General features: G+C 35.5%; 1 protein-coding gene across 1 annotated transcript; it reads right to left on the reverse strand.

The window, feature by feature from the left end:
* Nucleotides 1-1645: 1645 nt before the first annotated feature.
* Nucleotides 1646-11030, reverse strand: LOC106050719 (C-factor-like). The gene is made up of 4 exons (XM_013205746.2): nt 10668-11030; nt 8826-8964; nt 8054-8222; nt 1646-4189 (listed from the first exon to the last, which is right to left on the reverse strand). The coding sequence occupies exons 1-4, from the start codon at nt 10893-10895 to the stop codon at nt 3955-3957; spliced, it is 771 nt and encodes a 256-aa protein (XP_013061200.2). The 5' UTR covers nt 10896-11030; the 3' UTR covers nt 1646-3954.
* Nucleotides 11031-12309: the final 1279 nt, after the last annotated feature.

The raw sequence follows: 12309 nt of genomic DNA on the forward strand, positions 1-12309 counted from the left end.
CGAACTACACTCCCGATGCCATCACTGTGGATAGAGCGTCGAAACATTGTCGCATATCTTGTATGAGTGTCCCCAGCTCATAGCGATACGGGGGGACGTGTCTGAGCAGTCAGTCGACATGTATGGTAGCTACGAGGCATTACGCCGAACGGCCCAGTTTCTTGCCAGAGCACTACGGGAGGATTGAGTCCTTCCTTCTCTAATTTTTCAATAGGAGTTCATCTCAGGTGAGAGTAGACAGCCTTGTCTTACTCCAACTGTGGTTTTAAACCAGAGTTATTGTTGAAGTACACCGCACAAATGAACTCCTTGTAGAGGTTCTGGATTACTGGATCATTTCAGATTAGGGCCAAGGAGTGCACCAACCAGCTTCCTCCACAGCGCCTCAGTTCTGGGCGTTTCTCTCCAACCCTTCGTCTTATCTTTTTTTATATGTATCATTTATTTAAAAATTTGAAACTTTCGATACGTTTTCTGCTTATTGTCATGACCAAAAGTTTTGGAAGCTCAGCTATAAGATCTACATGGGCCTAAAATAAATAAATAAATAGATATAATAAATATAAAACAATTGTAGAATATAGAGTAGGCTATTCAAGCAAATTGCAATAGACTAAATACTTATAAAGAAAGCTGACTGCCCGACGCAATGTAAAGTAACTAGTATAATAGAAAACCAACACATTTTAGAAAGTCGCCTTTCAACCGACTCTTTTTTTTTTTTCTTCCCTAAACATTTCAGTTAATATCATGACTTTTTTTTTTTGTTGCTTAAATCACATTAACGATCTGCATACTTTCAATGTTTCCTATGTGCATAAAACAAAATCGTCCGTACTAGATCATTTAAGTTCACAGCTGCTATTAGTATTACTCTAATTCCAGCATACAATGGATAAGCCTAGAGAAATTTATCTCAATGGCGTACTTCTTGGCATAAATTGTGATCAAATGGATCTTTAACAAAAATGTGTGCTTTATGCTCCAATCTTTAATGTAAAACTAAGATATAAACTTTAATAACTTAAACTGGGTACAGTGAAATGAAAGGGCGTATACAAGAGCGAATGCACACAAAGCTATATTAAAAGACTTTCTATCCAACTCTACGGCTCAGGAATACTTAGAAAATCTAAGACTTCACAACTGATAGATAAGAGACACTAATTAACATAAAACAATTTTATTAAATAGATCCACGAAATTTCCAGCTATCCAGAAAAGATGAAGTTTTATATATCATTTTTTTTTTAATTCGAGTGACAGAAAAACCATCTGATTTTCCAATGCCAGAAAACAACTCCGCTTGTCATATAAACACAAGGAGTTCACACCCTGGCAAAATATTAACAAAGAAAGGTAACTTTTTCATACCTAAATATTACAAAAGAATACTTTGAAATCCACCATATATGCTTACTGACAAGTTCCACACCATTTTAAAACAGACTATAGCAGATTCTAGGAGATGGTTAGTTTTTTTTTTATTTACTTAATATATGGAACAAAACAAACACACACAAAAAAAAAAAACAACGAACATTTACTTTTGTAATGTATGTATAGATTTTTTTTTTCATAAAGGTATGGTAGCAGAATGATTATATGTAAATTATAATGCGGATTAAATACACAAAAACAATACTATATGTTCAAGAAGAATACTTACAAATATAATGCTTTATAATGTTAATACTTATGTTTCAATTACTAGCACAACCTTTATGAAATTCAGAAAAAAAAATATGCAACAAGAACATGTGGATATAGATTGTGAATTCACACAATTATATGTTCATGAAAAGTTAAACAGCATTTAAATTTCAACTGGCAATTCATTAATAATACAAAGGTTTACTAGTTGCCATGACCATGCACATAACTTTCCAAACATGTTATTTAAAAAAAAAAAACTGCATAAAAAAAATTAATTCCATGAAACTATAACATCACAAGACAGGCTATGCAACTAAAGAACACTAAATTGTCAAGAGGAAGTGGTTTACAAAAGAAAGTATATGCCCATATTACAGCAACACAAAATGTAAAAAATTGGGTTTGGAAAAATTGGACTTGCATCACTAGCATTGTGTACAATTTTAGATGCATTCCCCTTAAAACAATTGTACCAATTTCACATTCATAAGTACCTAACTTAAGTTCCAAGGACACAATGAACACAGTATCATAAAGGCAGCCCCTGACTAATGGGCACCTTATAGCCCTAAAAATAGAACGAAGATAGAATTGTCTTGAATGATAAGGTGTGAATCCATTTAGACACAAAATTAATATTCAACAAGCAGTCTCAAGTAACAGCACAGAAAACTATATTAGCTACAGAATTACTCATCACCAAAATCTTGATATGCCATTGCATAGAAAGCAGCTGAAAACTGGATAACTATATTACTTTATCATGAATATAATATTGTTATAAACTTGGTGGTGGCACAGAGAGGGGTAGTGGTGTGTGTGTAGTCAGCCGATGCAAATCGCCCCAGGCCAGCGCTAGACGAGCGGTCAACCGTGACGAGTTACGACTGTCAGCCGAGTCGAGTGTCAACAGGACAGTTCGGGAAGGATCGCCGTCGTGAACAGAGCTCAGGAGCGTCACGAGAGTTATAGTCATCTGACCACCTAGAAACGTCGAGCGGCGTTCTGTCCGGTTCGAGAAGGCCAGTAGGGACCCTATATAAGAGCGGAGGTGACGCAGTCAAGACGGTTCAGAGCCCGGTTCACTACAGTCCGGTCGACTACAGCACAGTTCAGCGGTGTGGTTCTGTACGGAGCATTACGACGGTTCAGTGCAGAGTACTGTCAAGTACAGTTGAGACGACTGGCGTCTTGATCTTGGTCTGCGATCGAGTCCGACACAACGAGCCTAGTGTGTGAAGTCAGTCCTGAACTGTTAAACCCAGTGCAAGCCCGGAACGAGACGCCAGTGCAAGAGTTGATAGAGCGGAACGGTGTTATCGGAGAGATATTTGTACAGTGTACGTGTTGCCAATTGTACAGTATTGGCTGTTATTTATTCAACTATTAAAGTGTTACGTTACTTTGGAGCCCTGAGTTGTCAAGTTCTTTAAGTTGGTGGTGTAAGGTGCAGTTTGCAGAGAGCCTGGATAGTGAGATTCATAATAATATAATATAAATAGCAGGACAAGCAAGTGACCAACTAAAAATAACTTTATACAAATAAAGTCATAAGATCAGTGGACATTATATGATATTCAATAACATTTTAAATATTTTAGTGTAAAAATAGCTAATAAACAATGCTATAATCACAACTTGCATAGTACCATAAACAAATACTTGGCCTTTAGAACGCAAAGAAAACAAGGGTGAATTCTAATTAGCTTATTAACAAAAAAGTTTCCTCATATTGAGAATAAAAAAAATTATCACTGAGAAAGTATAGGTTTCATTTGTTTAAATTTACAACAGATCAATTTCCTGAGTCCAGAGTCTAGCATTAGGTGATACAACATGACTGACATGTTGTGCAAAATAGTTTGTGTTTTTTAACAAGTTGAAGATTATTCTCTCCTAGCCCAAACCTCCAACAGGACAGCGAGGTATGGCGACTGGTAGATTTTGATATGGGAACATCAAGATGGTGCATACGACATGACTAGGCATAAGTTGTGACTTAGTTTTAAAATTTGAGAATGTTTTTACCAAGCTAAATGGTAATTGCTTCACCTTAAACTAATCTTTTTATTCTACTGACATTATAATCACAACATAGTATCAAGCTCTTCTAAATGAAAAAACACCACTAGACACAATTTGTTTACACATTTAGATACAAAGTTTTGGCTTTAAAATATGCTATAATTTTTAAACAAATATAAGAAAGATTTTTAAAAATAATCTTTTTTAAATAACTTTAAACCAAAACAAAAATACATAAATCATTTGTCAATTTTTTTTTTGAATACCCAGTAATCAGTAGGGAAGAATATCCCCTGTGAATGAAATCAATTTTCCATTCACATCCTCTCCAGCATTTCCTATAACATTAAGACAAGCTTCAATACTCTCTTCTGGGCTCAATGGAGCTTGAGAGGTGCCCATGTCAGTCCTGACCCAACCAGGATGCAAAGCAGCCACAAAAATACCAGCTACCTTTAGTTCTCTGGCCATCAATATACTGGCCATAGTTATTGCTGTTTTTGAGCATCTAAAAAAAAACAAAAAAAAAACTTTTTAATTCAACTTTTCTTCAACTCACTTAAAATAATAACAATAATAAAAGCAAGGAGGAAAAATTAGTTCTAGATCTAGGCTAAGTAGTTGTTTTTTTTTTAATTGTTTAAAAGGTAATTGTTTTAAGTAGTGCTTTAAAATACTTAAAACTCATGTAAAATGAAAGTAGCTGTTGTCTTTTTTTTTATAAATTTTAAAAATATTTTTTTTCAGATCCTTTCTATCTTATAACCATCTATCATTCATTATTTTTTTAAAGATGAATTAAACAATCAAAATAATACTAAACACCATAGCATTTAGGAGTAAAAGCTACAAAAAGTCTAGTTTTTGTCTACTCTGAAATACTTATCCATGCAGTGATCCCATTAGATTTTTAAATAAGCCAAAGTCACAGAGAGAGCAAAGTCATAAGAATCCTAAGAGAAAATAAGCTAATAAAAGCCAGAATCTTCAATGAAATGTACACTGATACAATATCACAAGGCAAGATGCTAACTCTCCTTCTTAGGGCAACATAGGAAAAAACATGTTTACTGTTCAGCATTGACTATTCATCTTAATTAGAGATTAATGGTACAATATCCACAATATATCAGAACAAAATGATGTAAATGATTTCAACAAATGACATCAAGTGACTAAAATGGAGAGCCAACTCTTTGACCACACCATGGACTGATTTGTTTCAGGGTCAGCGATATGTCAATCTGCATTCCTTAGGCCATTTGAGGCAATGATGGGAAAAGTTTCTTTTTTTTCCCCATTAAAATCAGTTCCAAATAGGTAAGTAGCTTTTAAGTTTAGATGTTCTTTCCAATTCCCTAATTTTTTTTTTCTTCCATAATCCTCAACATGTACTTTCAAATGTCATCAGCAAAACAATAAAAGTAATCCAGAACCTCTACAAGGAGTTCATTTGTGCCGTGTACTTCAACAATAACTCATGGTTTAAAAACCACAGTTGGAGTAAGACAAGGCTGCCTACTTTCACCTGAGATGAACTCCTATTGAGAAATTAGAGCAGGAAGGACTCAATCCTCCCGTAGTGCTCTGACAAGAAACTGGCCTGTTCGGCATAATGTCTTGTAACTACCATACATGTCGACTGACTGCTCAGACACGTCCCCCCCCGTAGCGCTCGGAGCTGGGGACGCTCGTACAAGATATATGTCAATGTTTCGATGCAGAACCGGGCAAAATATGCCCCAACAGGACAGTGTTCCGTCCTACACTGTGCAATGATCGCTTGTTCTGACCTCCTCAACCGCCACCACGGATCGTCACGATCTGGGTGACGCATACGCTGCCAGACACTACGTGCTCTGTCGGATTCCTCCCAGGACATTAACTACTTCTCATGAATGAGTGCTCGGATTTTTGCTGTTGCTTGTAGAAACAAGCTTGTTGATTTGAGGTTTGTGGCTGCCAAAGCTCCCTCTTATGCAAGGGTGTCTGCCATTTCATTGCCCCTCACGCCGCAATGTGAGGGCGCCCACTGCATAAAAACAACAGCTCCAATGACTCATCGGATGTTATCTGCGGCACTGACTGCCTCTTCTATTACAGGCAAGCTGCCAACTATAGCTAGGAGACTGGAGTGAGAGTTGGTGACTAGCACCACAGTAGTAGCACTAGTTTCGTGTTGAGTCATTCGGGCTTTAATAGCCTCAAATGCCCGAGTTATTCCTGTTAATTCAGCGTCCATGGAGCATGCAGTGAAGCCGCATGGGCCAGACAGCCGATCTGGTTCTGTCTGGTCTGGGTAGACTATAAGGGCCCCATACCCAGATCTATCGGGGTCCCTCAATAACGCCTACTCTCACCAACTCTTTTCATTATCTTCCTTGAAAGGATAATTGAAGATGCTCTTGAGGACTATGAAGCCACTATAAGCATTAGTGGAAGAAGAATTACTAGCTGTGCTTCGCTGATGACATAGATGGCCTATAGCAGGGACAGAAGAACTAGCTGACTTGGTGATGCGCATAGACAAGACTTCCGCAGCATAAAGTATGCAAATAAATGCTGAAAAAAAATGACCATTAGCCAACAGGGTTTTAAAGGAGCATCATCATTAGAGGTGAAAAGCTGACAAGCGTCAGTAGTTTTAAATACCTTGGAGCTATTGTCTCAGATGAGGAAACCAATCCTTAACTACTGGCCTGAATTGCTCAGTCCACAGCAGCACTAACAAAACTCAAAACAATATGGAAAGATAAAGGCATAGCCCTCAATATCAAAATCAAACTCAAGCACTCCCTGGTCATGGCCACATTCTTATATGCTTGTGAGTCTTAGACCCTGATTGCAGAGCTAGAGAGGAGGATCCTAGCAATGGAATTAAGAAGCTACAGAAGGCTCCTAGGTATCACATTTAAAGAGAGCATCACAAACAAAGAGATTTGAGAGAAGGTTACTTCAGTGATTGGACCCCACAATGACCTGTGTTGATGGTCTATTTTGTTGAATGATGGTCTATTTTGTTGATGATTATATATGTCAATGGTACATGCGAGTTCATAGAAGACACAACTTGAATAAAGAATATACTTAATAACGCAGGCTGATAACTTCAATGAACAATAAAAGGGCACAGTCCTCTGTCGTCGCTAGCCTAGCCTCGTCCTCTAAGGCGTCTTGTCCGTTACTCTTCTTGTTCCATTCTCCTACTTTTTAATTACTCGTCACGTCACTATGGAAAAACCCGATTAACCTCAACTTCTACGCATCTTGTGTCATTACACCTGCTAACTATTGTAAAAAAAATGCTAGCTAAAACTCTATGGCCATATTACAAGGTCTTCATGGCTCACAGAGACCTTACTTCAGGGAACAGTATCAGGAAAAAGAAGAAGAGGCAGAAAGAGAAAGTGATAAAAAGACACATAAAAAAATGAACGGGCCAGCCATTAAAAGAAGTTCTATCCAAGGCAAAAAAACAGAATGATGGAGAAAGACTGTAAAAAAATCTGTATGGTGCCCCGATGGCCCAACAAGCTAAGGGATAGGTGAAGAAGCAGTTTTGAGGCAGACTTCTCTATGGGCATCTGCAATAGAGTCGTCTCTACTTTGACATCAAATGAAACATTTAGCTACCATGGCTGATGTTTTAATTAATCCCCCATAAAGGTTTTTTTTAAATTTTTTTCCTCTTCATTAGGAGCTCTTGTTAATTATTTTCTTTCATTTCCATTGCTATTTATTGGGAGAGAACAATTTTTTGATAAAAAGGAAGTACATATTAATAAAAACAAGGAAAATTATTGCATCTGTCATCCAGCAGGAAGTCCTATAAATTAGCTCTTTAAAGAACATTTGTAGTGCATCACTACTAATTATTGTTGACCATCTTTGCTACACAAAAATAGGATTTTTAATAAGAAAAAGGTTCTATTATATACATTAAAGCTTATACTTGAAAGTATTGGTAAGTTGGTGAAAGAAGAATTTTGAATGAAAAACATTTCTGGCTATGACAATGTTTTTTTTACATTTTAGAGCTGGTAAAGTAATATTTCTTTTCTATGGTTAATGTATTACAATGGTGTTGTCTGCCCAGACTTTACTTTCCCAAACAAATGTCACAGTTATTAATTGAATAAAATCTATTGAACTAATCTGTGTAATGAATAAGGCTTGCCACTTCAAATGTTTTATCAATAATCATCTGTAAAATAAACATACATGTATTTTAAATTTAAAGTGCATGTTAATGTTACCATACAATAAAATCTCTATACAAATAGTAAATAAGAAAAGTCCATAAACTTTGATAAAAAGATTGACATGGTAAATTACAATGCATTAAAAAAAAAAGGAATGTGGCAAACCGTACTTGTAATGCAAACATGCTCCATTACCATCCTTGTAAGTCAATTGTTGTGACCCCATTATAGAAGAAACCATGATTATTCCTGCTTTGTTAGGTGTGATTTTTTTAACATTACTTTGAGAAGCAGCTTGTTTAATAAGAGGAAGGAACTTTTGTGCTACAGCTATGGGACCTGAAATATGAAAAAAAAAATCACAATATAGTGTTATAATCCTGGTAGTGATGTGGATAAGGGTAGTAGTGTGTGTGTAGTCGGCTGATGCAAATTGCTCCAGGCCAGCGCTAGAAAAGCAGTCAACGGTGACAATGGCAACGGTCAACAGCGATGACTGTTGAAGTTTCAAGAAACATCTATCTACAGTGAACACTACTCAGGCCAGTCACATTGGATGTAGTCATGTGATCAACCAGAATGGTCAAGTGATGTTAGCTCGCACAAGTCAAAGTCAGAGTTAAGAACCAGTCCAGTGTGAAGTTGGTCCGGAACAGAGAATCTAGTACAAGTCCAGGAAGTGGGCGAGAGCCAGTGTAGTCTGGATACAGCATTACTGAGTTGTGGTGAATTTTTTGTACAGTCAGCGTTACGTTGTTGCTAATTGTACAGTATTGCACAGTATTGGCTGTGATTTGTAGGACATTAAGTGTTACATTACTTTGAATTAGTTGTGTTGTGTGGTGCAGTTTGCAGAGAACCTGAATAGTGAAAATGTATGAAGGTTAGTAAACTGATATTGATGTAATAAGAACTAGTTATGTAACGATAGCTTTTCTTTACCTGATACATTGATATTGAAATGATTCTGCATGGACTCTCTTGAAATGTCAGCCAGAGTTCCAGGTTTCCCTTTATCATAGATGCCAGCATTATTAATAAGCAGATTTAAACCCAGATCTCCAACAGCAGCTTTGGTTTCCTGAAATATTACAGTACCAGTATATATATATTGTAATAAATCTAATAGAGGTAACTAATCGCCAAGGGAACAATGACAATACAGGTTTAATAAGTAGATTACAGAACAAGGCAAATATTAACCATCCACAATAACACACAGTTCTCTTCCGCCTTTTCTCATCCATTCACTAGTATTCTTTCTAATGCGCTGGCCTACAATGATAGACCCACTGTAGGGCAGGGTTAGGGTTATTACAATATAAAATGTATTGTATACAAGAAAAAGAAATAAGTAAGCCACTATGCTTTGTATGTTAGTGTTTTGTAATAAAATATTTAATATTAACTCTTTTTTTTTCATAATAGGTTGATTAAATTTGGAAAATAGAGCAAAAGATGGATAAAGGTTAATATAAAAAAGATTAATGTGGCAGAATTTGACAAACCCTTTGAATGATTATGTTTTTAAAACAGGTAGATCTAGATATCTATAAGTAAAATATTCTTTGAGTAGGTTTAATATCAGTTTCTCAGACTCAGGCATATAATATATAGATAGATTAGATAGATATATATAGATCTATAGGCACCTATATTTATATAATAGATCTCTATATTATATAAGATCTACAATCTAAATGTCTAGATCTAGATCTATTGTCTATAGAATATATATATAAATATTTTATTGACTATATAGTATATATATATATATATATAGATATAGATCTAGAAATAATCTAGATACACATTATTAGCTAGCTAAGTGGCAGTGGAGGGAGGGGGGGGGGAGTCATGAAAAGAATTATAAGCATCTATGGGAGGGAGGGAGGTGTTAAGTAAGGTGTAAGAAAACGAACATCCAAAATATGAAAACAAGAAGAGGGTCCATGGATCATGGATGGGAATTAAAAGAAATCTAGTTCCCGAAAGACGGTGTTCATCTTATCTTATCTTATATAATACAGATGTTACTTCAAAAAAGAGGATGATTACGTCCTATGGCGCTACGCGTCATGCATTTAGTCATGAATATTAACCAATGACTTAAATTCTGCCAAGTCACTAACTAGCTCAGGCAACCCTTTCCAAGCTCTAAAAGCACTAGAGGGAAGAAGGAGTATTTGTACCAATTTGTCCTACTACTAGCATATGGGCATATAGGATGAGGAATGTGCCTTTATCTTTGTGTCTTACTGAGTATTTAATTAAATTTTGTTTTTGTATTTGAAGATTATGGTTCAGTGTTTTGTGTATAATTGCTACTTTAGTCTTTACTTTTGAGTCTTCTGTCTTGATTATTTTTAGTGATTTTACTAGATTCTAAAGGTTAGGTTCCCTCTAGCCTCTATCTGTAGTTCTGTAGTCAAATGTGAATATTCATTTGTAACTGTTTGTTATGAATCTCACTGCTCTATTTTGATCATAAACAGAATAAACTCTATATAGATAAGTATATATAGAGATAGACGTCTAGACCTAGATCTACATAGTATTTGTCTAGGTCTATTTTGATCAAATATAAGAATCTACTGTAGACATGACATAGCTAGATCTAGATCCAGATCTAGACTCTAGAGACACTCTCTCTAGTCTCTAGATTGACTAGATAATAGATCTATAAATTCTAATTATTCAAGAATTTGAATATTAATATATTATATACATCTAGATCTAGATGTAGATAGAGTCTAGTCTCAGTCTAGGACTAGATCGTCCTACCTGAAATGCTGATTCTAAATCATCGTCTGTCTCTACGTCTAATTTTATCACTTTCAATATTGGATTGCCTTGTGCAATATTTTGCAAATCTACCGCTTTCTCCGGATTTCTACAAGTTGCGATCACAACTTCTGGAGGTGTCGACGATTTCACAATTTGTTTAACAAATTCTAAGCCCAAGCCACGGGAAGCTCCTGTTATTAAAATTGTTCGCGCTGTTAAAGGCATTGTGCCGTGAAAAGTTCTTTCAGAGGAAAACGGCGTTGGACCCTGTGACCTGTAATCCTGTCTTGCTGAATGTGACAATAACAAAGGGCAGAAAAGTGCTTATTCATTTGCCGTAAAGTTATACGTTTGCTGTGACAGTTTTAAAAAAAAGTACTTTTAGATCGGGGCCAGGGATTCCCAATAAGTGGACTTCCAAGGGGCCATACAGGGGTCTATGAAAGTCGATCTAGAATTCTAGTAGAATCTAGATCTAATTTAAGCAGTATCTATAGACTTAAGATTTTCTTTCCCATTAAATCAATGGAAGTAGTTGAACACACGCAAATGATTTGTACCTTAGTTAATCCTTTCACAAAAATAACCATGCTACCGCCACTACCGGCATTCAAATATTTTAATATTATTAATTTTAATGTTTTCATCTTATTTAAATATCTTAAATGAATTGTGTCTACGTGAAACTCATATTAAACACGGCCGAGAGGCTGCAGTGTTGATTATTTGAAAATTGTATTCCTTCATTTGCCTTGGCTTTGATGCAATAAAATTTCAATATTCAATATGATCTCGACTCGCCATGAATTTCATGAAACCAACTAAACTGGAGGACCATTTGAGAAGATATGACACCCTGATAGAATAGATAAGAGATTTGAAATACTTTTCTAACAATCAAAGATAAAGTTCAGAATAGAAACTCAGTGTACACAATTTCTGCTTTATCATCACAAAGAGAAGTTTGCGAGAGTCTTTCAATATCTCTACTTAATTATAGCGAAATTCCGGAAAACAGCGTTCACTTTGCGTCTATAGTCTATAGAGATATCGATCAGCTCTTCTGGCTTCACAAAGTTTATAGGCCTACCTGATAGGCCTACTTATAACTATAAGATATTTTGGAATATCACCAGAAAATTTGTAATTGTTTTTCCATTTTCTTTTCTTGCTAAAAAAAAAAAAAAGGTTTCAGTATGGTTACCATATTTTTGGAATCTTCTAATAAATTGTAATAAAAACAGAATAGGGCTTTTCACTAAATGAGAGAATTAGGCCTATATTATAAATATTAAACTTAGGCTTACTAAATTATAACTTAATATTGAAAACTTATTATCAAAGTAACTCACTAAAAGGCATTTATTTTTTATGTATGTAGGCTAATTCGTGCATATATATTTTCATCGTTTTAATTATATATAGGCCTATAAAAATAAAAGTTAATGACTTTTCAAAACTGCATATTTAATTTAGCAGGGGATCTGCTGAATACTAGAAAACATGGCAAGGAATACGTCTACAAGACAATTGTTTCGAACCTGACCTACTTATTCAAGAACTATTAGATAGTGGCGTCACTAGGGTCGGAGTTACCCGGTGCGGTTAATTCATATATATATATATATGGTGCCACCTT

The sequence above is a fragment of the Biomphalaria glabrata genome, chromosome 13 (genome assembly GCF_947242115.1).
Source record: "Biomphalaria glabrata chromosome 13, xgBioGlab47.1, whole genome shotgun sequence".
In the NCBI taxonomy this organism is placed as follows: Eukaryota; Metazoa; Mollusca; class Gastropoda; family Planorbidae; genus Biomphalaria; species Biomphalaria glabrata.